The 25226-nt window shown below is 42.7% G+C and overlaps 1 protein-coding gene across 2 annotated transcripts in view; it reads right to left on the bottom strand.

The window, feature by feature from the left end:
• KCNK10 (potassium two pore domain channel subfamily K member 10) overlaps positions 1-25226 on the bottom strand; it is a 128750-nt gene that overhangs the window by 39821 nt on the left and 63703 nt on the right. For both annotated transcript variants that reach the window (XM_012773999.2, XM_012773998.3), the window contains exons 3-4: positions 14242-14359; positions 3720-3880 (exon numbers count right to left, since the gene is read on the bottom strand). In XM_012773999.2, coding sequence (XP_012629453.2) covers positions 3720-3880; positions 14242-14359 — 279 coding nt within the window. The remainder of the gene's footprint in view (positions 1-3719; positions 3881-14241; positions 14360-25226) is intronic.

Below are 25226 nucleotides of genomic sequence, written 5' to 3'. Positions count from 1 at the left end.
TATGCACAAATTCCTGGTGATAAGATCTATCCCAAAAGGCTCTGCAAAAACCACAACCTTGTACAAAGGCCAGCACAACCTTACACAATAAAATACTTCTGCAAGGACATCTGCCCAGCAACTGCCTGTCCAACCGTGGACTGGTACTACACTTGTTATTGGTCCCTGTATTGAGATAATTATCTCAAAACAATCATGTAATCATCCTCATTTTCCTTTAAAAACCTTCATCTTCCTTTACCTCCCTGAACACATGTATAAGTTTACTATGGCATGTGTATTACCACTGCAATGCCCATTCTTGAGTAAATATCATTTTCTTTTAATGAGCCTCTCTCTGTCTGTTATAGAGAGTGACATAAATGGTGTCAGAAGTGGGATGGGAGTGAGCTCACCCATGAGGAATCCGTGGCCCCTGGAATCGAGTGTCATGCTATCTGAGCCCTTTGTGCTTTTCACTACTTTGAGTTACCTTTTCTGCTCTAGGGAATCTCAGATTCTCGGGCTCCTTCCCACTGGTGAGGTTTGTTGTTGTTGTCGTTTTCATTTTTTGACTTTATGCAGAATATGACTTGGTTATAAGGCTACCTTAAATAAGGGAACTCTTGCATCTCTCTTGGGACTATAAGATGGAATGTTTTGTTTTTGTTTCTGTCAAGCCATTTCTGGTAAAAAGACAAGTGTCCTTCTGGTTGGAGTACTCTAGTTTCTACAGAATTTAAATTTTGTCTGTGATGCATGTCTTTTCTGGTGAAATCACTCTCGGTCCTTTCTGCACATCTAGTTTAGTATTTTGCTTGATCTGCATGCCTGGCTTAAACATTTTGTGAGCACTCTTATTTTGGTTTCATTTTGGTTTGGTTACACATGTCTGTAAATAATTTGGCATTTTTACTTCTATTTTTCCCTTGTTTTTGAACATCTTCTGAAAGAAAAATCAAACATCCTAAATGGTGGTGCAAGATGGCCATTTAAAAGTGTTGTTTTAAGCTTCTACATTTGGGGTCATTTGTTACACAGCAACAGAAAACCAATACAGCAGGGAAGTCTTAATTTACGATAAAGTGGTCCTTTTGACAACAGAGCTAAAGCAACATTCTCTAGATCAGCTTATCAGCAATAAAGCCGACATTCTGAATCCCATCTGACTCCTCTATTTCTCAGTTAGTCCTGAACTGCAGAGGAGAAGGAAGAGTTTTTATTTATTCACCCCATAAAAACCCCATAGTTAGGCATTTTATTATTCTGCAACCAAAAGCATTCCTAAGTAATGCAATACACCTTCACAATTCTTTAAAATGAAGACCAGACCTGATGTCTTGGAAGGACCCAAACCAGAGTCATCTCAGGGTTATAGGCAACTAGAAGGCTGACTTTACATTTTATTTTAACTCCACAACAAATCCTCTCTTCCCAAGAGCTGAGAGAAAACATAACGGATGAAAAGAAAGGCTTAACAATCATTGAGCAGATGAAATAAATAAAATAAATCAATCTTCCCCGTGAGAACTAAGAATTCACAACCCCAAGCTTTCTTAGTTACCAAATAATCACCTAAAAGTACCTGGCCTTTTAAAGGTAGTTTAAATGAATATCAAAGAGCTTTGAGATTTTCTACCAAAACTTTACATACAGAAAGCAGACCAGTGCAGGATTAGCTGCTTGTATATTCAGGAAATATGCTTCTATTCCTCCTGGAATTCAGTCAGCCCTTCCAATAGCCACCCCCCAACATTTGGCAAATGCATTCATTGTGTGCTGCCAATTCAATAATGTACATCTGTCTCGCCTTCCTAAAAGACTCCTGGTCTTTGACGGCACTACAAGGAAACTGAGTGGGCAACCAGCACAAAGATGAAATGCGAGGTTTTTAAGGCTTTGCCCCGGAATCCGCTGAATGACTCATTTGAGAGGCAGCTTAAAGAAGAAGGAGAACAGTATGCTCTATTTGTCTGAAATTCAAATTAGGGGAAACTAAGTCTCCAAATCCAGTAGCAGATGTAGTCCAAACAATTGCAACCTCGGCCCTCATTTGGAATATGGTAACTAGAATTTTGGGAGGCTAAATGGGGATTTCAAAAGCTTTTAGTCAGAGGCCATAAGGTGGCAGCTAACAGGGTACCTCTGAAAAGTTCAAAACGGCTCTTGAGACAGGGCTGCCATGTCTGGTGTAGAGAGACCAAAACATCTGAGAAGCAGAGAGGCTGAGCATGGATGGTTTCCATGGTGACCACTGCAGAGCCCAGGCGTACACTCTAATGAGGCCAGCCGGCCAGCCGGCACATTACGGAGCAAAGGCTGTGGGACATTCCAGTAAAACTCACACACCACGGAGCTACTCCAATGAAACCTGAACGAGTGGGTAGCCTGCCCACGACGGTTTCTCTTGGAGACAGACAACAGCTCTGGGCTCTATGTGTCTGGCCCTGCGCCAAGCTCTTTTCCACACATTGATTCATTTAATCATCACCAAAACCTTATAAAGTAGATTCAAATTCTACCCCCTTTGCAAACGAGTAAACTGAGGCAGTTTACTTTCCCGGGACCACTGAGGTTACCAATGGTAGCTCTCACCCAACTATAGAGCCTTATTCCTTCCCTTCTACTCTTAGAAAAGCACACACAAACAAATGAAAAAGAAAACCTTCTGAAACTACTCAGCTGGGAGGCTCTCTTGCATTATAAAGAGAAGTATAAGCCAGGATTTCAGAGACACAGTCTTGAACTTAAAAGTTTGAGAGCTCTTATCTCAGAGAGGGAAAAGGCAAAAGCACAGCTTTGGAGCTTACTACCCATCTACCTTTGCCCACCATTGCTAGATTCTGGAAAAGATCCCAAAATGTCAATGTCAATATTTTTAAATATTGTCATCATAAGAAAGAATTCCCTGAAGAAGCTTTGAAAGACTGGAGACTGAGGTCAATACTCATTCTCAAGAGGGAAGAGACGTCACACACCTAAGCAAAACAAGTGTTCTGTGAAATCGTGAGTGTGAGTTAAAGGGCTCCAGGAACCCCAGTTCAATCACTCATCCACTGCACATGCTTGTCACTGATGCCAGGAAAGCCATCTTTAGTAAATAAATTCCTTGAGTTGAGATTTTTGTCCCTTGTTTAAAGATAAATATTCCCAAGAGGGAGGGGGAAAAAAAACAGCAAGGCAATGGCAATCTTTTAACACCTTAGTATAAAGTAGTATAACAGGATACTATTGCTGAGGGAGGGCTCAGCAGTGGGAGAAGGGAGAGGCCATTGGGAGACAGATGCAATGCACAGAGCAGTGTCTGGAGAAGGCAGGCTTCTAGAAGAATCCAGATTAGCCTACAGAAGCTGTGCTTAGAAATAAGAGTAAAGGAGCTCCAATAACAAAAAAGGATGGATTTACAATTCTCCTCTTCATTGCAAACACAATAAGGAATTCATCTTTAGTCGTTAAGGAGAAACTGAGTCTGTCTTACCTCTTCAGAAAATCTGTGTTGGCAAATCGGTACTTAACCCTCCTATACTGTGACTCTAGAAAAAACCCTCTAAAATAGGAAGCCATGCAAGAGAAGGGAGTTTAGGCACAGCATCTCTGACTGCAATTGGCCAAAACAGAAGGTACAATCATGACATTAAACTACTGCATTAAAAGCAGACTATGGCCCTGCTACTACCTTCAGGATCCTGTCCAGCTACTAGATCATAGTGGTTAGGGTTTAAATATGAAGTAATACTCACTCGAAAGACCTTCTCCACTCTTGCAATGCTTTTCCCAAAGATGGTTCCAAGTTGGTCTCCAATTCCAGCCAATAAGAAACCAAAGAGTGGAATTCCAAAGATGGCATATAAAATACAAAAGATTTTGCCTCCTTCAGTGCTTGGAGCAATATTCCCATACCCTGGTGAGAAATATTCAAAAGAGAGAGGAAGAGTGGCAGAGAAATTAGAGTATTGACTAAAAAATCCACAGATTTTTTAAAAGGTTTGTACATTCCCCCCCTCCCCCACTTCATGGGCTTTAGGGAGTAGAAGTTCATTTCAAAGGCTTTACACAATTCAGAACATTGTTCCATTGCTTCTCTTGCTTTTATCCTTGTTTTTAAGGTTTCCTGAATCTTACAACATTTTAGGAAATTTGCAGTCACCCAGAACTGCGTTTTTGATGGAAAAATGATACTTTCTTTTTCAGAAACAGCAGACATCATGGGCATGTCTGATTTAGGGGGACCCAAACATCTGGGAAGGAGTCACCATTGCCTTGTTTAGATGTGACAAGGCTTCCCCTTTGCAGTGTTATCTGTGGGCATCCTCTCCTCCTGGGCAGACTGTGGCTGCCTTCAAGGGTGATGGGTGCTTCACTTTAAAGAGGTCGTGTGGCCCAGTACAAATTCAGAGAGGACCCATGAACAGCCCTATGTGGGGAAGCCTACAAACAGGGTAGAATGGAGAAGCAAAGACTCTGTGCTTCTTCCCCTACTGACAGTGAAGTTTAACTCTGCCTGGTTCTCTTTGCCTCTTTACTGGGAACTCTACACCACCTCTGAGTCCTGCCTCGCCTCCCACCCACCTCTTACACCGAGGACAGGTGCTAAAAATAAACGTTGGCTGGTGGAATGAATGTTTGAATACAAGAGAATCTTTTTATAGTCAGCCCTATTAATATGTATTTCAAATGTGCTTTGATAACACCAACTTTTGCATTCTTAAGAGTTTTGCAATTGCATAAGTTACTTACATATAGGGAATATTGAGCCTACTCTATATAGATGGGGCTAAAGAAGTATTGCTAGAAGAAAAAGGCTTATAATTTACGTAGAGATGAGAGTCTAAATTAATTGATATTCATTTTCATGCCAATTGGTATTATAATCATATGCTAACTAACACCTAGATAGTCATCTACTCCATTCTCCTGAATTTGGTTAACTTATGTGGGGCCTGTTTCTGAATCCATGCAATGGGTGAGTCACTGGGTCCATGGTTATAGGCACGTTGGGACTGCAACAGAGTAAAGAATAATGTTGATGGTTGGGCCGTCAATCACCCACCGGTGGGCCTGGAGAACTCACTGTTCCTTTCTGCCTTTGGGGATGAGTCACTTGGCTATTTTCCTTTTCAATTTTCTGTTCTGAGTCATTCACACCTCTTATCGCAAATTATCTAAATTACAGTTTCCATTTCTTAAATGAGTAGTTTGGGCCAGCCTTCCTAATCTTGTCTCTCAATCTTTTACTCACCATGATCTTGACTTAAATGTGCAAGAAAGCTCTCAGAACTTTTCTCAGGTGCTTTCAGGAACTTGGACAGAGCCGCTTTCCCAAGCATCCCTCTCCAGAACAATCCGATTCACATTAAGCTAGCCCTCTAGAAAAGGAGAGTGATGTGCCTTTACGGCTTCATTTTATGCAGGTTTATGGGTGACTCTTGGAAACATTCTAGCAACTTGTGGAAACACTGAAGGCTCTAGCTTGACTGTCTCACAACTTCCTGACTTTGGGAGTAGAGATCGTCTTTCATTCTAAAAGGCTCAGAAAGAAATACATTGCAGACGCAGCCAAACAAACCGAGGCTTTGAACCTGTTGAATCAGCATCTTATTGATCCTGACAAGTGCTACACACACCCTTCCTCCAGCTTGCAGAAAGGATGTGCCATGGTACGTCCCCTTTGTCACCCAAAGAGCATCAGAAAGAAGTAAAAAGATGCCGGCTCCAGATCCAATTCCACCTCACACTAACTGCTTGTCCTTTGGCCCATGTCACTTCTCCAAATCCTAGTGTTCGAGGGATTCAAGGAAAATGTGAAAAAATTCAGTGTACTATGAAGTACTATAACAATGCAAAGTATTATTATTATTACAATTGGCTTCTAATTTGTTCAGTGTTTTGCTGACTAGAATGTTAAAATTAAAGCAAAGTTCTTGGGTAAGGGCACAAGTGACATAATATTCGAAGAAGTCTTTATATTTAAGGGCATCTTTCTTTGGTGACACCCTTCCTGGTAGACATAAAGGCATCACCATTCTTGAATAACACTGTATCTCAGGCATGTGTGTGTGTATTTGTGTTCCCTGTCTCTGGGGAACTAAAAGGAGAGACCATTTAACCATTTAACCATGTCACTCTGGGAAAGTTCTAGCACTTTACACTTCGGAGCTTTGCTCTGAGGCAATGGGAAGGCCACATCCCTGGATTTGGGGCTCTAGTTACACCTGGCCTGTGAGGCTGCCTTGCCCATCCTTGGAGAATGCTCAGTAGAACTTCGAAGTAAGGTGTGAGGGTTGTCTGTAGGCTCTAGAAGTAGAGACTATGTGGATTCCTGTCCTAATTCCATCCTATCTTGACATTCCTATCCTAATTCCTAATTCCATCCCATCTTGACATTCCTATCCTAATTCCATCCCATCCCTAATTCTTCTCCCATCTTCACACATTACTTAACCTCTCTGCCTCACTTTCTTCATCCAAAAGATGGGGCTATTAAAGCACCTACCTTATAGCTATTAAAGATGAAACGAGTTGCATGTGAAGCCTGAGCTACACGTGAAGGGTAAGTACATGTGGAGCGTGACTCAAAGCAAGCACTCAGTAAGTATTAGCAGTTACCATCCTGCCCTGGGCTTTCTGTGGGAGGGACTCGTTTCTGAGCAATATGTCTCTAGGAAAACTAAGCTCCAGGAGAAGACAGATGGCTGGCTCCTATTTTCCCCTCAGAAACTTCGCTGTTCCCCAACAACACCAGGACAAGGGAGAAAATGCCGACACCTTGAGCTGGACTGGCTCGATGACTCAGGTGGGCCCACGGCTGGGTTGGAGGTGTGGGTGTCTTCTAGAGCAGCTAGCGGCAATGGAAGCCAGGAAGTGGGAGGGGATGACACAGCTGCTAGAGGGGCAATTGTCCAGTAGAACTAGCCTGGAACATGAGAACTGGATTTAAGTAGAGCAAAAGGAATCTAAGGAGCATCTCAACCGGTTGGCACCTGGTGCCTTTCAGTGGAAGACGACCAGCCCAGCCAGGACAAACACAGAAACCAAGAGGAAGCTGTTACACATGCACAGGGCCAGCCAGGCATGGTGGTGCACACCTGTAGTCCCAGATACTGGGGAGGCTGAGATAGGAAGGATCCCCTGAGCCCAGGAGTTCGAACCCAGCAACATAGTGAGACCACCCTACCCCTCTTCTCAAAAAATAAAAAGACAAATGAGCAGGCCCAAGACAGGGTCAGCTCTGTTTGCCCCAGCTAGAAAACAGTTCCAAGTCCTTCATGAAGAGAAAGCTGGCGTTTAAAGAGGACTTATGCCTGCAGAGCACGTGTATAAGCTTCCATTTTCTATCTACCTGCCAAAGTCAAATCTTTGCCGAACTGTGTGTCGTTCAGCTGCTTGTTTTGCTAAGAGTGTGCTTTCTAGAACCAGACTGTGTACGTGCAGGGTTGCATTACGTATGTGTGGCCTGTGCAGTCACACAGGGCCCTGCATATAGAAGAGTCCCATGCTTAATATTTAATGCTCCGTGGTTGCACTTTTGATGTTCTTAATCATTTTTTAACAAGGGACCATATTTTTTATTTTTCAGTGGGCCCGACCAATTATGTAGCTTGTCCTAGAGAATGAAGCTAGACTCCACTGCTTACTAACTGTGAAATATTGGGCATGTTCTTTCCTTAACTTCTCTGAACCTCAGTGTTCTCACAGATAAAATGAGGCTAATAACAGTACCTACCTCATGTGATTATGTAAGATTAAATGAGATAATGCACGTGGAGCAAAATGCCTGGTACCTGGTAAGAACTCAGTAAATGTTAACCGCAGTGACTGCTGTTTCCAAAGCCATGGGTTAAATATCCAATCCAAGCACTGGGTAAGTACAAACAGCCACCTCAAAACCTTGGCAGGTAAACCCTTAATGGAGGCTGCCAGGCAAGTGACACAGCCACTGGCTACCACCTGAGACCTAACCAAGGGCTCACTCTGATGTGAGCAGAGACAGGTGATTCTGTCTGCAAATGCCTGAAGGACTAAAATCTAATTGCATTTCCCAGGTGTTGGTAAGAACATGATCACCTGCTGCCCTTCTGCAAATGATGGCTTGTGGAGCATTGGCAAAGAGTGACCATCATACCTCCAGCTTAGAAAAGCCAGGTGCTAGGGACCCGCCAGCACAGCCAATAATCAAAAGCAGGTGGAGACTTTCTCACATCAGAATTAGTTACTGAGAAAGGGGACAAGGTGCAGTGCACCCCTGACAAAAACCAAGCAGAGTCTGGTCTTCCTTCTGCTGTGGCTACTGGTCTGGAGAAATGCCTGAATGTATTCGCCTTGCTATTTATGTGCAAATCTCTGTCTATCTCAGCACAAGAAAAGCTTTCGTAAAAAGAAGTGCTTTCATATCCTCAGATAAAAGGGACTTCTGATACTAAGGAGTACTGCTGCTTTTCAGAAAAGACTCTATTATTTCTAAGATCTCACTGTACACATTCTAAATAATGAACACTTTTTTGTGTGTCTGAAAAGTACATAACCTCAAGCTTCTCACGAGAGTCTTTCTGGAAAGAAATCTGGCGAACCCTTAAAAGGCCCATGCCCTTTGACAAAGCAATCCCTTGGGAATTCTTCCAAAGAAACAATCAGAGAAGACCACCCCATTCAGAAGTAGAAACAGCTTAAGCCCCCAACAGCATGTGATTATAGCGCAGATAGCCGATCCAATGGAAACCATCAAAGATTACGTTTTTAAAAGAATTTTAGTAATATGAGGAAATGTTTACAATATTATGCTGTAAATTTTATGAATGTGAGCAAACAGCTAGTATTTGTGTATTTCACAATATATGAAAACACAGCCCCTCAGCAGTAGCAGCTCCACTTTCCTGACTTCTAAATAGTGGAAAATCCCTTGGGAAGAACTCGGATGAATTACTGGGCTCCGAGTTTTCTTATAAGCCTTGCAACCATATGCGATGAATGAATTTGCCACTAAGTAAATGGAAAAATAATTATTTCCACACGTCATTAGTATCACTTATATAGTATTAAGGTTTTCTTTGGAATTCTCTAACTGTATGACTATAAAGACCCTCCACTCTGGAGTTAAAATTTAGCCAACTAAATAGTGTTCACCTTACACTGCATTATTTTTCAATTAAAAGAGAGAGGGAGAACAAGAGAGAAAAATAGCTTTTTCTAAATTGAATAGAGCAGGGATCCGATCTCTAGTGCTAACACCGCTCCATGACACTGAAGTGGACTTTTCTTCAGTTAGATTTTCCTTTGATTTGTTTTTTGTTTGCATGCTTGTTCAGTAGTTCAGTTTCCTGTTCAGTATCAACCTTCCCTCTAATTTGGGGGAAAAGGCCCCATCCTATGCATCACTGATGTGACATAGCATCCTACCTCCCAGAATAGAGGAAACACCTCCCAGGCAGCCAGGACACGGGCATATGAAACGAGAGCCCCATCCAATAGGATGGCTCTGCCCAAGACTTTAAATCAAGAGCCATGGCCCAAAGATGGTGGGAGACGGCAGCTGAGTGGCCAGCAGGGTCAGGCCCTGGCAGTGGAGAGCAAAGGATATTTACTGGCCCTCCGTGAGCTCTGACCCATGTGTATTAGTGAGGATCCTTTTCAATTGCAGGTAATAGAAAACCCAACACAGAGTGGCTTAAGCAACAAAAGAAAACATATTGACCCCGGTAAATAGAAGGAGATTTAACACTTACTTCTTAACACTTCATGGGTAGCTCCATCCAGAGCTCAAAGGATGTGGGCAAGATTCTATTTACCACTACCTTTGTTTCACTCTGTCTTTTTTGTTGCTAGCTGAATTCTGGGCAGAGAAATCCATCAAGGGAAGAAAATTGACTGGCAGTGCCCTGGGCCTATCTCTTTCTAGATTTATCTCCAGTAAGAAAAAGAGGAAGTCATTTCCCCCAAAGCTCAAGCAAAAGCACCTAAGCTAGATCATGTGTCCATCTTTGAACTGATGACTGTGGCCAGGCACTGGGCTTCTTAGTCTAGACAAGGTGATTCTTCCCCTGAGGCCTGGGGGCTAAGAGTAGGGTAGGAGACTGTTGGGGATATGGTTATCAGGACAGGAGTGAATAACTGGGGACCAAGTAGAAGAAACCAAGGACTAAGAGTCATTTGCACAAACTCAAAAATCCCAGTGTAAGCACACAAAGAAGGACAGAAAATATTATGTATCAAATGTTCTTTGTTAAGCAAATGGAGCCACCATTCCTCAATCACATAATGTCATGTGGGTCAATGAACAGTAGTTGTTCAATAAACCAAGTCCCTGGTTTCCTAACAAGGTGACACAAGAAATACCCTTAGTGTGCATTCCAATGTAACTATGACATTTTTCAATGCATCAGACAGACCATTAATTAAGCCATGTCATAAAACAAGAAAATTAGGAGCTTCCTTTTTCTGTCCTCTTTAACCTACACTAATATCTTATGGATCCAATACTGGGTATTGGAGAGAATTTTTCCAAAATGTGCTTTTTGAAGTGGCCCAAACTTTCTCAATTTTAATTGTTTTACACTAAGTCCTCCTAAAATGCATGACACTTTTCTCCAGTTCGATAAGCAGACTGCCAAACACAATTTAACCTGATATTGGTCTTCTCTGATATACTATAGCAAGGCCCTCGGGTGCTGCTGAGGTTTTTGCCCTTATACCAAGTGGTGCCAAGCCACCCTTCTCCCTTCGCTTGGCGCTGTGAGTCTGTGGACTAAGCTGACCTACCCTGGCCTGGAGTGTCCAAAAAAGTTTCTAGACCCCAGACCCATTAGTGTAATGGACCCCCTGAATACTTGCAATAGCTGACATTAATATATTTGCAGATTCACAAGGGCAAGCCTAGTATGTCAGATGATTAGTTTAAGGGGCTTTCTAAATAAGAATGACAATGCTCTTTCATACCAAATCTTTTTGTTGCACATAACTTTCTTGATTTCACCAATTTAGAAACAACATAGATCCTGAAGGCTAAGCCTAAAAACAAAAGCAAAAACCTTTGCACCTAATACAGCCCTTAGCCTCTGAAACGTGCACCAAGAGGAAGCTGATTGTCAAAGCTGTGCATGAGAGGAAAGAACCTCTCAGTAGGCATGGCTGGGCCTTAGAGAGCAGTAGAGCAGGGAGTTCCTCCCAGAGAGTATGAATAGGTTTTAATGAAGGAATCCCCTAAGGCAGGGGTCCCCAACCTATGGTGAGTTGTATAATTATTTCATTATATATTACAATGTAATAATGATAGAAATAAAGTGCACGATAAATGTCATGCTCTTCAATCATCCTGAAACCATCCCCCCAGCTCCTGCCCCGTCCATGGAAAAACTGCCTTCCATGAAAACAGTCCCTGGTGTCAGAAAGATTGGGGACTGCTGCCCTCAGGGGAGGACAGAGGGACCTCTCCATGGCCGTCCATCATTGCTACGGACAGGTGACTGCTGTGTGTCTCTCGTGCTTCAGAATGAGAATTTTTATTGCAGTGCCATTTCACTGTTGTCGGGCACAGAAAACCCTCAAACTCATTTTCAGCAGATCTGGAAATGGGATACAATCTATAGATTCCAGCATACATGTAAGAACTACCAAAAGAAGCTGAGATTTATGCAGAAGCCATATGGGAAAAAAATAAAGAGAAGTAGCCCAGAGAATGATGCCAGGGATCTTTAGTAAGTGGCAAATCTCAGAAAATGTAGGCAAGTGTCCAAGTATGCAGGTGAGGGTCTCTCACTTTGAACCTAAGAAGAGATACCCTTGTCTGCACCAAGGGCAGAATACAGGATGAAGAGGGTGAGCGACAGAAGCCACCTTGAACTTGATCAGAAGTTCAGAAAACAGAAGCAGCAGGACTGTACAGAGACAAACACTGGTCCCCCAGTGCATATAAAGTTATGTTTACACTATACTGTGGTCCATTAAATGTACAAGAGCATTATGTCCAAAAATGTATCTTGATTAAAAATACTTTATTGCTAAAAAAACGCTAATGATCATTTGACCTTTCAGCGGATCGTAATCTTTTGGTGGTGGAAAGTTTTGTCTCGATATTGATGGCTACGGACTAATCAGAGTGGTGGTTGCTGCAGGATGGGCAGCGGATGTAGCAATTTCTTAAAATAATATAATGAAGTTTGCTGCATCGATTGACGCTTCCTTTCACAAAATATTTCTCTGTAGCATGTGATGCTGTTTAATAGCATCGTACCCACAGTAGAAATTCTTTCAAAAGTGGAGTCAAGCCTCACAAATCCTGCCACTCATTAACTAGGTTTATGGACTATTGTAAATCCTTTGTGTCATTTCAACAACGTTCACAGCATTTTCACCAGGAGTTGATTTCATCTCAAGAAACCACTTTCTTCGCTCACCCATGACAAGCAGCTCCTATCTGTTTAAATTTTATCAAGAGATGTAGCAATTCAGCCACACCTGCAGGCTCCACTTCTATTAGTAATTCTCTTGCTATTTCTACCCCATCTGCAGTTTCTTCCTCCCCTGAAGTCTTGAACCTCTCAAAGTCATCCATGAGACTGGGAATCAACTTCTGGCAGGCTCGTTGGTCTAGAGGTATGATTCTCGCTTTGGGAATCAACTTCTTCCAAACTCTTGTTAATATTGATTGATGTTTCGACCTTCCCCAATGAATCACTAATGTTCTTTTTTTTTTTTCATTTTTATTTTTATTTTTTTTCACTAATGTTCTTAATGGCATTGAGAATGGTAAATCCTTTCCAGAAGGCACCCAGATCCAACACAGGAATCATTATAGCAGCTATAGCCTTACAAAATGTATTTCTTAAATAGTAAGACTTGAAAGTTGAAATTATTCCTTGATCCAAGGAAATTAGTCGTGCTGCCCCAAAATAATTACAATAGTAGTATCCAAGATCACTGATCACAGATCACCAAACAGATATAATAATAATGAAAAAGTTGGAAATACTGAGAGAATCGCCAAAATGTGACACAGAGACACAAAGTGAGCACATGCTATTGGAAAAATGACACCGATAGACTTTCTTGGTGAAGGGTTGCCACAAACCTTCAATCTGTAAAAAAAAAAAAAAACATGCAATATCTGCAAAGCACAATAAAATGCAATAAAACTAGGTATGCCTGTATATAGAATGAAACAGTGAAAAATAGTGGGAGGGGGGAAAGAAGTTGAGACGATAAGTTCACTGATTGCATTATATGTAATAGCTGAGAGCCAAGAGTTATTTAAAGCTGACAAATCACATAAGAGAAGCACAAGCGTATTTAATCATTTGAAAGTAAACATTCAAAGGATGATGTTGACTAAAATCGTATGGCGGAGAAGGAGAGGGAGAAGAGATGTCATCACCTATAATAGGGATCTAATACGTACTGGTTAATGAAGAGAACACTAAGGTTATTATATCCTATTATAATTATAAAGTTAACCCCTAAGACTAAAATACAAAACTCGCCAAGTATCAGAAGCAAAGGCACACACAAATAAAATAGGACAAAAATTAGTGCAAAAAAGAAGTTATGATAGTTCACCATATGATCAGTTGCAAAGAGCATTTACCGAGACAAAATAAGGCACATGTTCAGCTTTTATCTAATTAAACTCTATTGGGAAGACAGAAGGATCAGAAGAGAGAGCCCTTCTGCAGTGGGGCAGGGAGGAAGAGAGAACTAACTCCTCGTCTTCCACGATGGCAAGAAATAATCCCCCAAACTGCAAAGTCTGTAAGTGGTAATACTAGCCAGCATGATATTTAAAGACATGGGGATGAACATCAAAATCATCAATCAAAAGAGATGAAAGTGGTTGTCTCGAGGAAGGGGGAAAAACAGGGAGAGAGGCAGAGGCTGCTGCTGTTTTTCCCAGCAAACTTTGCAGAATATTTTGGTTCTTTCCTATACACCTTCAATAAGAAGTGCAATCTTTAAAAAGGAAATCAAGCTCAAATAAGCAATCTGAGTTCAATAGACCAATTCAGATTTTCTACACTAAACTTTTCATTAGGTCCTTTCAAACTAAAGGCTTACTAGCCTTCCATTCTGGAAAAAAAAAAAAAGAGATACTTCATTCTGCTCTCTGCCTTTTACCGAAAGCCAGCACAACTACTGCATTCATTTGAGAGTATTTCATAAGCCTCTTTTTGGACCTCGAACTATGGTGTATTCTTTCTATCAGGACCACAGCACTGACCGAATGCCATTACTCAGGATGACCTGCAGAGAAAAAGATACCAGCAAAGAAATGAGTACCTATGGTGGTGATGACGGTTCCAGCAAAGAAAAAGGCACTGCCAAGGTCCCAGTGACTGCTGTTGTTGGAAGAGTTTCCTATGGGACTGACTCCCGCATTGTCAGCATCAAGCGCATGCTGCAAAGAAAGGGGAAAAACATAAGACTCAGTTAAAAAGGTTTTCCTATAAAAAGAAAAAAAAAAAGTTTCCAATGAATTATTCCCCTGCTTAAGAACCTGCAGTGATCTAGAGAGAAAAGGTTAAGTGGATGAGGGTGCAATCATACAGGGAAATATTAATACTATGCACCCATTTATGAAAATTACAACATTAGTTTTAACTGAGGAGATAAAACTAGGATCTAGAATATGGTGTCACTTATATAAAGCTTGAAGGCCCAGGTTATGCAAAATGCATACATATTGCTGTGTGTGTACATAAAAAGATGTCTAGAAGAATGTTCACTCAAGGTGGTCATCTCTGAAAGATAAGATTTTGGTTGCCTTTTGCTCTTCTCTTTCCTATCTTGTGAGAATGTTTTATATTGAACTTGTTTCGACGGCGCAGGAACTAAGAGCTTGGGCTCTCAGGTAAGGCTGTCCTGGCTCCACTTGTTCTTAACTTCAGAACCTTGGGCAAGTTATTTGAACCTCTCTCAGCCTGGTATCCTAATTTGCAAAGTGGGGATAATACCTTCTCCCACGATTGTTATTAGGATTAAATGAAATGGTCCGTGTCGTGCTTTTAGCCCAATGCCAGGCACCCACGTAGGGTTTAACAAATAGTAGCCAATTTCATGACTGCCAATTCACTCCCCTAACCCCACCTCACACACACATATTGCTCTCTTTAAAAATAAGCTTCAATGACCCATCAATGACTCCTGGATTTGGAATTCCATACACCTTCACATTCCCAATAAATTGGCCTCAATAATGACCCATTTTACTCTCACCCTGCTATAAAAGTCTCCACTCTGGGCAGGACACTCCATGAGATGTCCCTTTATATTGTACCTTTGTACCTGTGCATATGCCCCATCTGCAAACCATGCCCATCCATCAGGATCTAACTCGGGACCCGCTTCTTCCGGCATTCAGTCTGGGTATTGCAGCCACACAACTGCCCCCTTCCCTGCGTTCATGCTTTTGCAATTAAATACTCTTCCCCAGCTTCATCATGAGCAGAATGACGTGAGAAACGCCTCTGCAGCTCTTCCTGCACTGGCCCCTGCCATCCTCTTTCAGGCCAGGGCAGAGGGAGGAAGAGCTGTCACGGCAGCTCAAACACACGCTGTCCACAGCTGTGAGCTGGTCAGAGAACGACAGGTGGGGGCTTCGGAGAGGAGGTGACAGACATAGAGCTACTTCTAGAACAACAAATAGGGACTCCATTCCCTGGGCTCAGTTGGAATAACCCTATGTAGAGAGAGTAAGGCACCAATATTAAAATGTAATTATATTTATGCCAAGTAAATAGGATAAACAGGCATATGGTGATTATCAAAAATCAGATTACAACTGAAAAATATCAATCATGGTTGCATTTTGCCTTCATTAATCTGAACTATTTAAAACCCTCTAGACCAGGGATCAACAACTTTTTCCATAAAGGGCTGGACATTAAATATTTTAGCCTTGACAGGTGGCAATGGTCTCTGTTGAATATTTTTCAATCCTTTTTTTAATAACCCTTTAAATATGCAAAAAACACTTTTAGCTCAGGGGTTGTACAAAAACAGGCTGTGGGCTAGATTTGGCAGATCCATGGATACATTGACTGGGTGATAGGAAAAACAAAACACCTTTTGTCAAGTCTTAGTCTTTTCTGCCTCTAAGAGAACATGAAATATTATGCATGCTGCCACTAATCCTAACAATCCCTGGCACCCCAGAATTTAACACATTGACTGGACAGTAGAAAAAAAAATTTTTCCCCTGAGGCCATGGTGTTTTATTAAAACAAAACAATCCTTTGTAATTTGTTAGTTTTTATTGTTTTCTGTGCATGAGTTATGTGCAAAGCAATCCACGTTTTTAGAGTTAAATTGTCAATATTAATTGTAACATAAGAACACCAACAAGTAAGATTTTCACGAACTAACTGCAGGGTTTTGCTTCACGTGGCTCCAGGCTCAAAACTAGCCTGAGTTAAATACAACTCACGTGGCAGTCAACGTGTTAAAATCTGGCTGCATGGGGTGAATACACACTGGCTTTGCCAGTGGTTTCAGTTGGCCTAACTGACACCAGTCACACATCCAAGTCTGGCCTAACTGACACCAGTCACACATCCAAGGCTGTGCTCTGCTCTGCTTTAGAGGGGGACAGATGGTGAGTCCCTTCCCTGTTCTGTTTGAGTGCCACCAGTCCAAACCACAAAGCCTTATCCGGTGTTCGTATCTTTATTACCTATTCAGCTCTGATGGGACCACCTGGAAATAATGCCTCACAGACAGTTCTAGGCCTCCGTCACTTAGGTTGCCCCAAATCACACCATCAACACCTAATATTTATGACTCCTGTGAACTGCAAAAAGAGTTCAAGTCCACTCAAGTCTCCCAGTGCTGAGAACTGCGCAAACACCATGAGCAGACCCACCACAGCACATAAAAAATACAGAGCAGCACGAAAGACAAACGAGGCTGATCATTTGTTTCATCAAAAAATCCAAAGTATGATTCCTTTTCAAGTTTCATTTTTCTTAAATTATGCAATTTATAAATATTTAATGTTTACATATGTAATCCTCAAGGAAAGTGTTTATCCGTTGAAAGGAAAAGGAAACTAACATTTGCTAAGTGCCTGCATTTCACCAGGTGCGTTAGAAATGTTATTCCGTTTTATCCTTTCCGTAACTCGTGTGTTATTCCATTCTATCCTTTCCACAACTTGCAGGAAAGTAATAGTATCCTCACTTTAGAGATGAGGAAACAGGCTCAGAGAAGTTCAGTAGCCTGTCCTTAGGTGACACAGCCAGGACGAGGAAAGGCTAGGATTCAAAACCTGTCTGGCCCAAAGCAGGTGGTTTTGCCTTTCCTCTACGCGTGGTACCCAGAACACACTCTCCCTCCCCTACCCTAGTCCTCACCTCCAGACAGATGAGGAAGGGGGACAGCCATGGTCCGGGAATTTAGGCAGAAGGGGACTTCCAAGGGATCATTTCTTAATAGACTACTTCCTTGAAGATGCAAGTATAGACACCAAACTCCATTTGGCTGTTAGAAGTGGTGAGATATTAACAGCTCTGCATTAAAAATAAAATTTAAAAATAAGCCAGGCGTGGCTCACGCCTGTAATCTGAGCTCTCTGGGAGGCCGAGGCGGGAGGATCGTTTGAGCTCAGGAGTTCAAGACCAGCCTGAGCAAGAGTGAGACACCGTCTCTACTAAAAACAGAAAGAAATTAATTGGCCAACTAAAAATATATCGAAAAAATTAGCTAGGCATGGTGGCACATGCCTGTAGTTCCAGCTACTCAGGAGGCTGAGGCAGAAGGGTTGCTTGAGCCCAGGAGTTTGAGGTTGCTGTGAGCGAGGCTGACACCACGGCAGTCTAGCCCAGGCAACAAAGTGAGACTCTGTCTCTAAATTAATTAATTAACGTGGAAAAATGTTGATTTTATACCTTGAGAGGGAGGGAGCAGAGAAAAGAGAGAGAAAAGCTACCACTGATGATTTGAACTAATTCACTAAGAACAAGACTTAGAACTAGAAGTGAGAAGGAGAAAAATAAGCTCTCCAACATGTGACCAAACTCTTGGTAAGGCTTTAGACAAACCTCATACTGGGATTGAGGTTTGATTCTATCTAGACCTTATGGGTCAAAAAACTCTGATAAAAAAAAAATAGAATTAAAATGAATCAGCAAACTAAGGTTGTAACTATTACCACTTAAATAAGTAGCATCATTTTTAATTCAATAACAATAATTCTAATTGAGTTCATAGTTCTAAGTCCTATTAATTTACTTAAGTATTTTTTAATGATCTAAATTGTTTGAGCTCAAAACATTTTCAAATTAAATGCATTTGCTTTTAAGTTTTTCCTCTGCATTCAAGCTGCACAAGTAAATATAAGCCAGCCCATTAGGAATGTCTGGGCACATAGATAATGAAATGGCACAACTGAGCTGTGTGCAGTTTAGGTCAAAAGATGTTACAGGGTAGAGGTTCAACCAGTGTCAGCATCATTTTAAGCCACAATCTCAGGCACAATGAGCAACATTTGTTCACTTACAAGTTTGACCATTATCAAGTTCAGAGAGTTCTTATGAGGATCGAAAAAATACAGTCAGATAATTAGAGAGCTAGATAGATAAATAAATAGATAATATACTATAGATAAGATGGAATGCTTTAATTTTAATTCTACCCCTTCTTTAATTTCCTTTGTAGCCTCTAATTTGGAATTTCCAGCACCAACCCAGCTACCCAGTAAATGACTCAAGAGCAAATACTTAAAGCCAACAATAAAGGAATGAACAAACCAAAATAATAAATTTAGACCTATAATTATCCCAGGTGTGAAAGAGGAAAACATTTTACTTTTTGCAAAAATCAGACAAACGCCAAAGTAACCCAACAAAGAAAACTATAATCATTTCTTTATTTTTTTAAAAAAAAGAGTTGGGGAGCTGACTTGAAAGAGGGCAAGATCTAAAGGAATCTGCACCCCTCTCTCTCCCTCCTCCTCCTCCTCACTTCCTCACACCATGGCAATAGGACCCCCTGAAAGGTACAAGAGAGAAAGTGCAACCTCTGACAAGGCGAGGCGGGTCTGTAACTGGTGGGAAGGGAGGGAGGAGGGGGTGGTGACTCTTCCCCTCACAAGACCCCCACCACGTTCCCCCCACCAGGTTCCACCCAGACGGCAAGGCAAGGCCAGGCTACATGAATCACTGCCCCAGACAGCGCGTGTTACCATCATGAGTGTCAGCGCTACAGCCAGGATGAATGACGGCCCACAGGGGACCACTAACTGTCTGCGGCTTTTCTCCTATGATCTGTGCACTCGGTGAGATCATCTGTTTCTCTGTTTCCTTGTGTGGCACCAAAAAGAGAGACAAACAAAGGTGGCTCGGTAATCACTCGGCTCGTCTCAGACTGGCTGAAGAATACAACTGACCCGTGCCGTGTGCACGGACATTAATAGCTAGGTGACCATTTGATTGATTTATTGTGCAAACCGGGGCTCTGTGAACAATCATGCCAAGACCACAGCAGAGGTGTAACCCAAGACGTACGGTCGTTTTACTAATAGATTATACCCCTGGGACCAAAGGAAGGGACCTCCTCATCTGAGGGTGCAACAGTGGCTCTGTGTGTGTCCACAACGTTCTTACTCCCTAGAGGGCCCGGTCAGCAAAGGGGTTTATGAATTAGATCTTGAGCCAGGGACTGAGGCAGGGTGAGGGCGTGATTGTGAAATGTGGCTTCATAAGCATATTGAATGTGAGCATCTCCCAGCCATTAATGGGCAGAAGGAAAACCACAACCCCTGTGAGAAAGGCAATTGGCAGACCACGTTCATCACCACTCAAACATGCCCCTAATGGTTCCAAACCCCAGCAGCAGGGCGGCAGCATCTCTCCACCTCCTCACACATGCATGGCGGAAGAGCCTCGGGTTCGAAGTGGAAAGACGCTATTTAATTTGTTTACCACAATTGCTTTTTTTTTTCTTTCTCTGGCTGCAGAGGTACTTCAGATATAAATATTGCATAGCCACAGAAGTGAATGCCCTGTGGCTGGGGGAAGGGCAAGTCTATATCCAAGTACAAGGCCATCATCCCAGTACTGCAAACAACTGTGGGAGGGGGGCAGGGAGGACGTCTGGATCCACACCCCGCAAGGCACTGCTGTGACCCATTCAAGGAAGCCTTCTTGTTTCCGTACAGAGAGGTGGAGAGTGTGAACACCTATATTGCTCCTGCCACAGAGAAAGTGCTTGGATAAAGCTGCACGTGCTCAGCCTGGATAAGTTACTCAGCTTCTCTGAGCCTCAGTTTCCTCATCTACAAAATGGGGGACTACTACATTCCTTGTAGGGTTGTTTAAAAATGTACACAGGACTTCAGGCACTACGCCTTGTTATTTCTGACCTAGTAACGTTCATAATAACAGGAATCCTTTCTGGGCACTTCCTAGAGCTCAGATTGAACTCAGCAATGACGGGCATTGCTATCGCCCCCACGGGACACAGGAGACCGAGAATAGTGACAGACCGCATCCACAGGCACATAGCAAAGCTAGCGAGCGATGCTTTAGAATGGTTAACAGGAAGATCGCCATCCCAAACTCTGGAAAGGGAGTTGCTCTTCCTTCTGAGTTCTTTTTTTTTTTTTTTCTGGGACACCTCTGTGAGAGGGCGAGGGGACGGAAAGGGGGACTGACGCACACGGGGAGACCTCCCGCCCTGGCAGACAGCCATGTGGCAGTCAGGCCTGTGCCGGCCCGAGTGGACCTGCCACAGTCGAGCAGCCACCCTCTCGGCCACATAACCACAGAGCCTCGCACAAAAAGCAGGTCAGACCATAAAAAGGCAAAGAGAGAGGCACCCTCAGTGCCATGGTGACTATTATAATGGTGTTTATTTTCCTGCTGCCCTAAGTATCCAGTTAGGTGCAAATATTAGCCTTTCCCCAGGGTCCTTGGGGAGCCAGGCAGCAGGCTTCCATCAGAACTTTACGGCCTGGTTATAAATCTAAAGTGGAGGCCACCTGCAGAGTGGACAGGGTGAGCAGAGAATCTGTCCGGAGAATGAGAGAGTTCTCTTACTCCCGGGATGAGCTATCCTGCACGTGCACGGCCTACGGTCTCAGACGAACTAGCTGTCCTTGCTACCACAAGTTAATCCTTCACAGCGAGAACATTCTAAAACCCAATTCGTTAGCACCCTGGGTATACACTAATGACTAATCTATCTCAATATTGTCAAGTAGGACCAAGACACATTTGGGGGAGTTCTCTTGCCTTCCAAATTGTGCCTTATGATGTAGAATTAATTTCCTCTCTCTCCTTGATTACACAGAAGGATGACATAAGAGACATTTTAAACTGCAAGGAAAGCACCAAGTCCACTAAGGAAGCAGGGATATATGTGTATACTTTGATATGATCAATAAACTTTCAGACTAACTGTCACCCTTTCATCTCAGTTTGGACTCGACCTCTACAGGCCGAATAACAAATTTGCCAAGTGATGTTGAAAAATCACCCTGGTCCTGAGGAGAAGGCTTGATATATGCCCCTCTCTCTCTCTCTGCACTTGAGATTATTCCTATTAAAGAGGAGTCTATCCAATTTCTATAAAAAAAAATTTACTGGGCTACAAAAGTAGCTACAGGAGTTCTGATTCATTGCAGTATGACCTAAATGAAAGATTACTGTCCCTTTCATTGTCGCTGCCTTGGAGAAAGCTTGAAATTTGATAGATGATTCATCACATCATGAAAAAAGAGATGCTTCTGCTCTCTACTCTTGGTTGCAGCTATTTACTTAGGACGCCATATTGCTTTTGAGAGTTCACTATGAATCCCAAATTAATATTTCATTTCCTGTGACCCCCTAGACAATGAGTCGGCACCTACTACTAGCACATCTCCCGATGAGCACAGTTTGATAAGGGGGCAGACAAGGAAGTGGAGACTTCAAGGAAAGTTCTAGAATACTCATCAAAATTATCGTAGTAGCTAGCACTTGCAATGTGGCAGACTCTGCCTTCTTATCTTATTCAGTCCTCACGAAACCCTGCAGTAGTAGATCCTATTACTGCTCCCATTTTATAAATGAGATAACAGAAAACAGAAATGACTTGCCCATGGCTACAGTAGTTAGTAAGCGGCATGGCTGAGGCTGGTTAAAAGTCCTCTCTTTTAATTCTAGCCTTCACCCATCTCCTACAAGTGGCTCTCTGTCCATCTTTCTAAAGCTCATCTGTTGTGTCACCTTCTTCTACCCAAAAAAGGGCAGTATTATAAGGTCAGAATTCAAATGTCTCGTCCCCATTTTTAAAAGAACAAAAGGTTAAACCCTCACTTACTTAGTAAAGTTAACCTACACCAGCAAGCTTTTCATCTCTTCTGCCCATTCCCATCCAGAAGGAAGGAAAAATAAATGTTCTTATATAAATTGATAAGCCACTCTTAACTGCAGACCTGGATGATAACTCAAGTACTTCGATTTTAAATAGAACATATTGACCCAGCCCCAACACCTTATGTTAATACACCCTGTCCCTCTAAAGGACAGCCAGGAGGTAATCATTATTTGGTAGTCTATTCGCAGGTGAATGAAGGTCCTCTTAGCGGTCCCATAGGTTGAGTCAGAGACCCTTGCTCTGTGGCTAGGGTCCTGCGTGCTTCTTTGTCTTCTAGAACCAATCGCACTAGACTCTAAGTATTGAAGACAAGTTGGTCCCCCCAACCCAGGAGTAAAGATCATAGTCAAAAAGCACGGATTCTAGAGCCAGAATGCCTTGTCCAGAACTCAGTTCTACCTCTCACTTAAACTTGGGCATGATATTTAACTTCTCTGTTCCTCAGTTACTTACCCCACCTCAAAGGATCATTGTAAAGATTAAATGAGTTAGTACACACAAAGCATTTAGAGCACTCCCTGGCCACAGTAAGCGCTGAGTTTGGGTTTTATTTTTATGGGAGGTGTTTTTTAACTTTGAAACATTGAATTCTCATTTGCAAATTTATTTTCCACTGGCATGCCAATTTCCATTAGCTCTTTAATTTCTAGCTTTAAAAGCTTTAGATCTTTTTCACCAAACAGTGAATGGAATCAATAACCCCTGGGATTAAAAACAAAAATAATAATGAAGTGGAGGCCTGTAGAGACAGGCCAAGGGGCTGCAGGCCCGATCTTGCATGCACTGAACAATCTTTTGCGTGATCACTTTGCTGGCGAAAGAATAGCTCCTGTGAATTCAAGGCGACACCCAGGAAACATCAATTCAACCCCAAAGAGCTGTGTCTTTGGGCACAAAGAATTCAAACCTGCACTTGCCAGAGGTCACCTGCTGCCTGGGCTGCCACCTAAACTTCCTGGACTAAAGGCTACTTGGAATAGGGAACGGCCCAGGGCAGAGAAAGAGAAGACAGAACGGGCTCTGCCCTCTGAAGTCACAGCGAATATTTCCGTGAACATGTCAGGTGCCACGCTCTCCAACAAACTGCTTTCCTGAAAATGCTTACATTCCTAGATATGCAAAGCTCTGATCTCTATAGGTACCAAGGGAATCTGCCCACACATGAAGATGACAAAAAGATGAGTTGAGGGAAGTACTACCGACAACCCAACCATAAAGAAAGGACTTGTATTGCACAGAAACAAAAGAATTTTCGGCTTCACTTCTGTGAAAGTACTACATGAAGGGCTCTTAGTCTTCAAAACAGATAAAAAGAAAGCACCATTCCTTCCTTCTTCGAATCTTAAGCATCTTTTATTGGCTGGCCACCAGCCACGAGGGCTGTACAGATGAAAGACACAGACTCCACCTCAAAGACCTCACAGCCGTGGGAAGGGGACAGATGAGAAAAGTGACAGTCACTCAATAAAGTCTAATCAGTGCAGTGGCAAATGCGAGTTCTTGATACCATGGAACCAAGAGGGGCATGACCCAACATGACGGGCCCATGACACCTTGCCCAAGAGTTGAGTTTTGGCACCACTGAGGATAAATCAGTCCAGATCCAGAACAAAACACTTAGCAGAGTGCTCCAGTTGTCACTCCATAAATGTTTAGTTGAACAAATGAATGAATACGGTAAAACTCTTTAGGTTTCTATGAGGGACCAAAATGGCAATGTACTGATTGATCAAATCATGTCCCCCTGCTGCTTAAACCTAACTACAGCTTCACGAAGCTTTTAGGGTAAAATCCAACATCAGACCCTACATAGTTTGACCCCTGCTTGTTTCCAGCCAAATTGCCTGCAAATTTCCCTTTGCTAAATGCCCTCTGGCCACATTTGCTCACTTCTCTCAAATCCCAAGACATCAAATGTTGCTTGCCCCAGCCCAGGTCTTGGCTCAGGCCCCTCAGCCTGGAATCTTGGCCCCCCTCTCAGTTCGCCTGCCCAGGTGTCCCATGGCTCTAGCTCCCTCTCCTCTGCAATTTTCATCCAGGGTTTATTTACACTTGTTTGTGTGGTTGTATGCATAAGGTTTGTCTCTCCAACTGCCTAGAAGTAGGGTCACCATACATTTTTATCTTCCAAACCAGGACACATTTGAGAGAGAAAGGAGCACTCTTTTTTTTTTTTTTTTTTTTTTTTTTTTTTTTTTTTTGAGACAGAGTCTTGCTTTGTTACCCAGGCTAGAGTGAGTGCTGTGGCGTCAGCCTAGCTCACAGCAACCTCAAACTCCTGGCTCAAGCAATCCTTCTGCATCAGCCTCCCAAGTAGCTGGGACTACAGGCATGTGCCACCATGCCCGGCTAATTTTTTCTATATTTATTAGTTGGCCAATTAATTTCTTTCTATTTATAGTAGAGACGGGGGTCTCGCTCTTGCTCAGGCTGGTTTCGAACTCCTGACCTCGAGCAATCCGCCCGCCTCGGCCTCCCAGAGAGCTAGGATTACAGGCGTGAACCACCGCGCCCGGCCAAAAGGAGCACTCTTAACAATTACTTATTCCACAGAACCACGAAAACTGGGATGTCCAGGCATCCTAGCTGTAAGCTCCAAGAGGGCAGGGACCACGTCTCTCTTTTCTTCATCATTCCCCCCTCGGCACCTAGCACAGTAGGCAATCAATAAATTTATGGAATGAATGAATGAGTGAGTTAGTGAGTAAGGTAAGTAAGTGAGGGAGCAGATGAGTGATTTGAGTCTTGGCAGAAGGGCAAGGCTGTAGCCTTGGGAAAGGTTCATGGGTCATGCTAATTACCCAAGATCTGCTTCTGGAGAGAATGGCTTGGCAGCTCGTGACCTCTAGTCCTCTCTGTTATCTGCAGTATATAGCAGCTTTGGTTGCCATGACAACGTCAAAGGTCCA

This window comes from Microcebus murinus, chromosome 6 (assembly GCF_040939455.1).
Source record: "Microcebus murinus isolate Inina chromosome 6, M.murinus_Inina_mat1.0, whole genome shotgun sequence".
Lineage (NCBI taxonomy): Eukaryota > Metazoa > Chordata > Mammalia > Primates > Cheirogaleidae > Microcebus > Microcebus murinus.
This window is presented reverse-complemented; position numbering and strand designations above follow the sequence as displayed.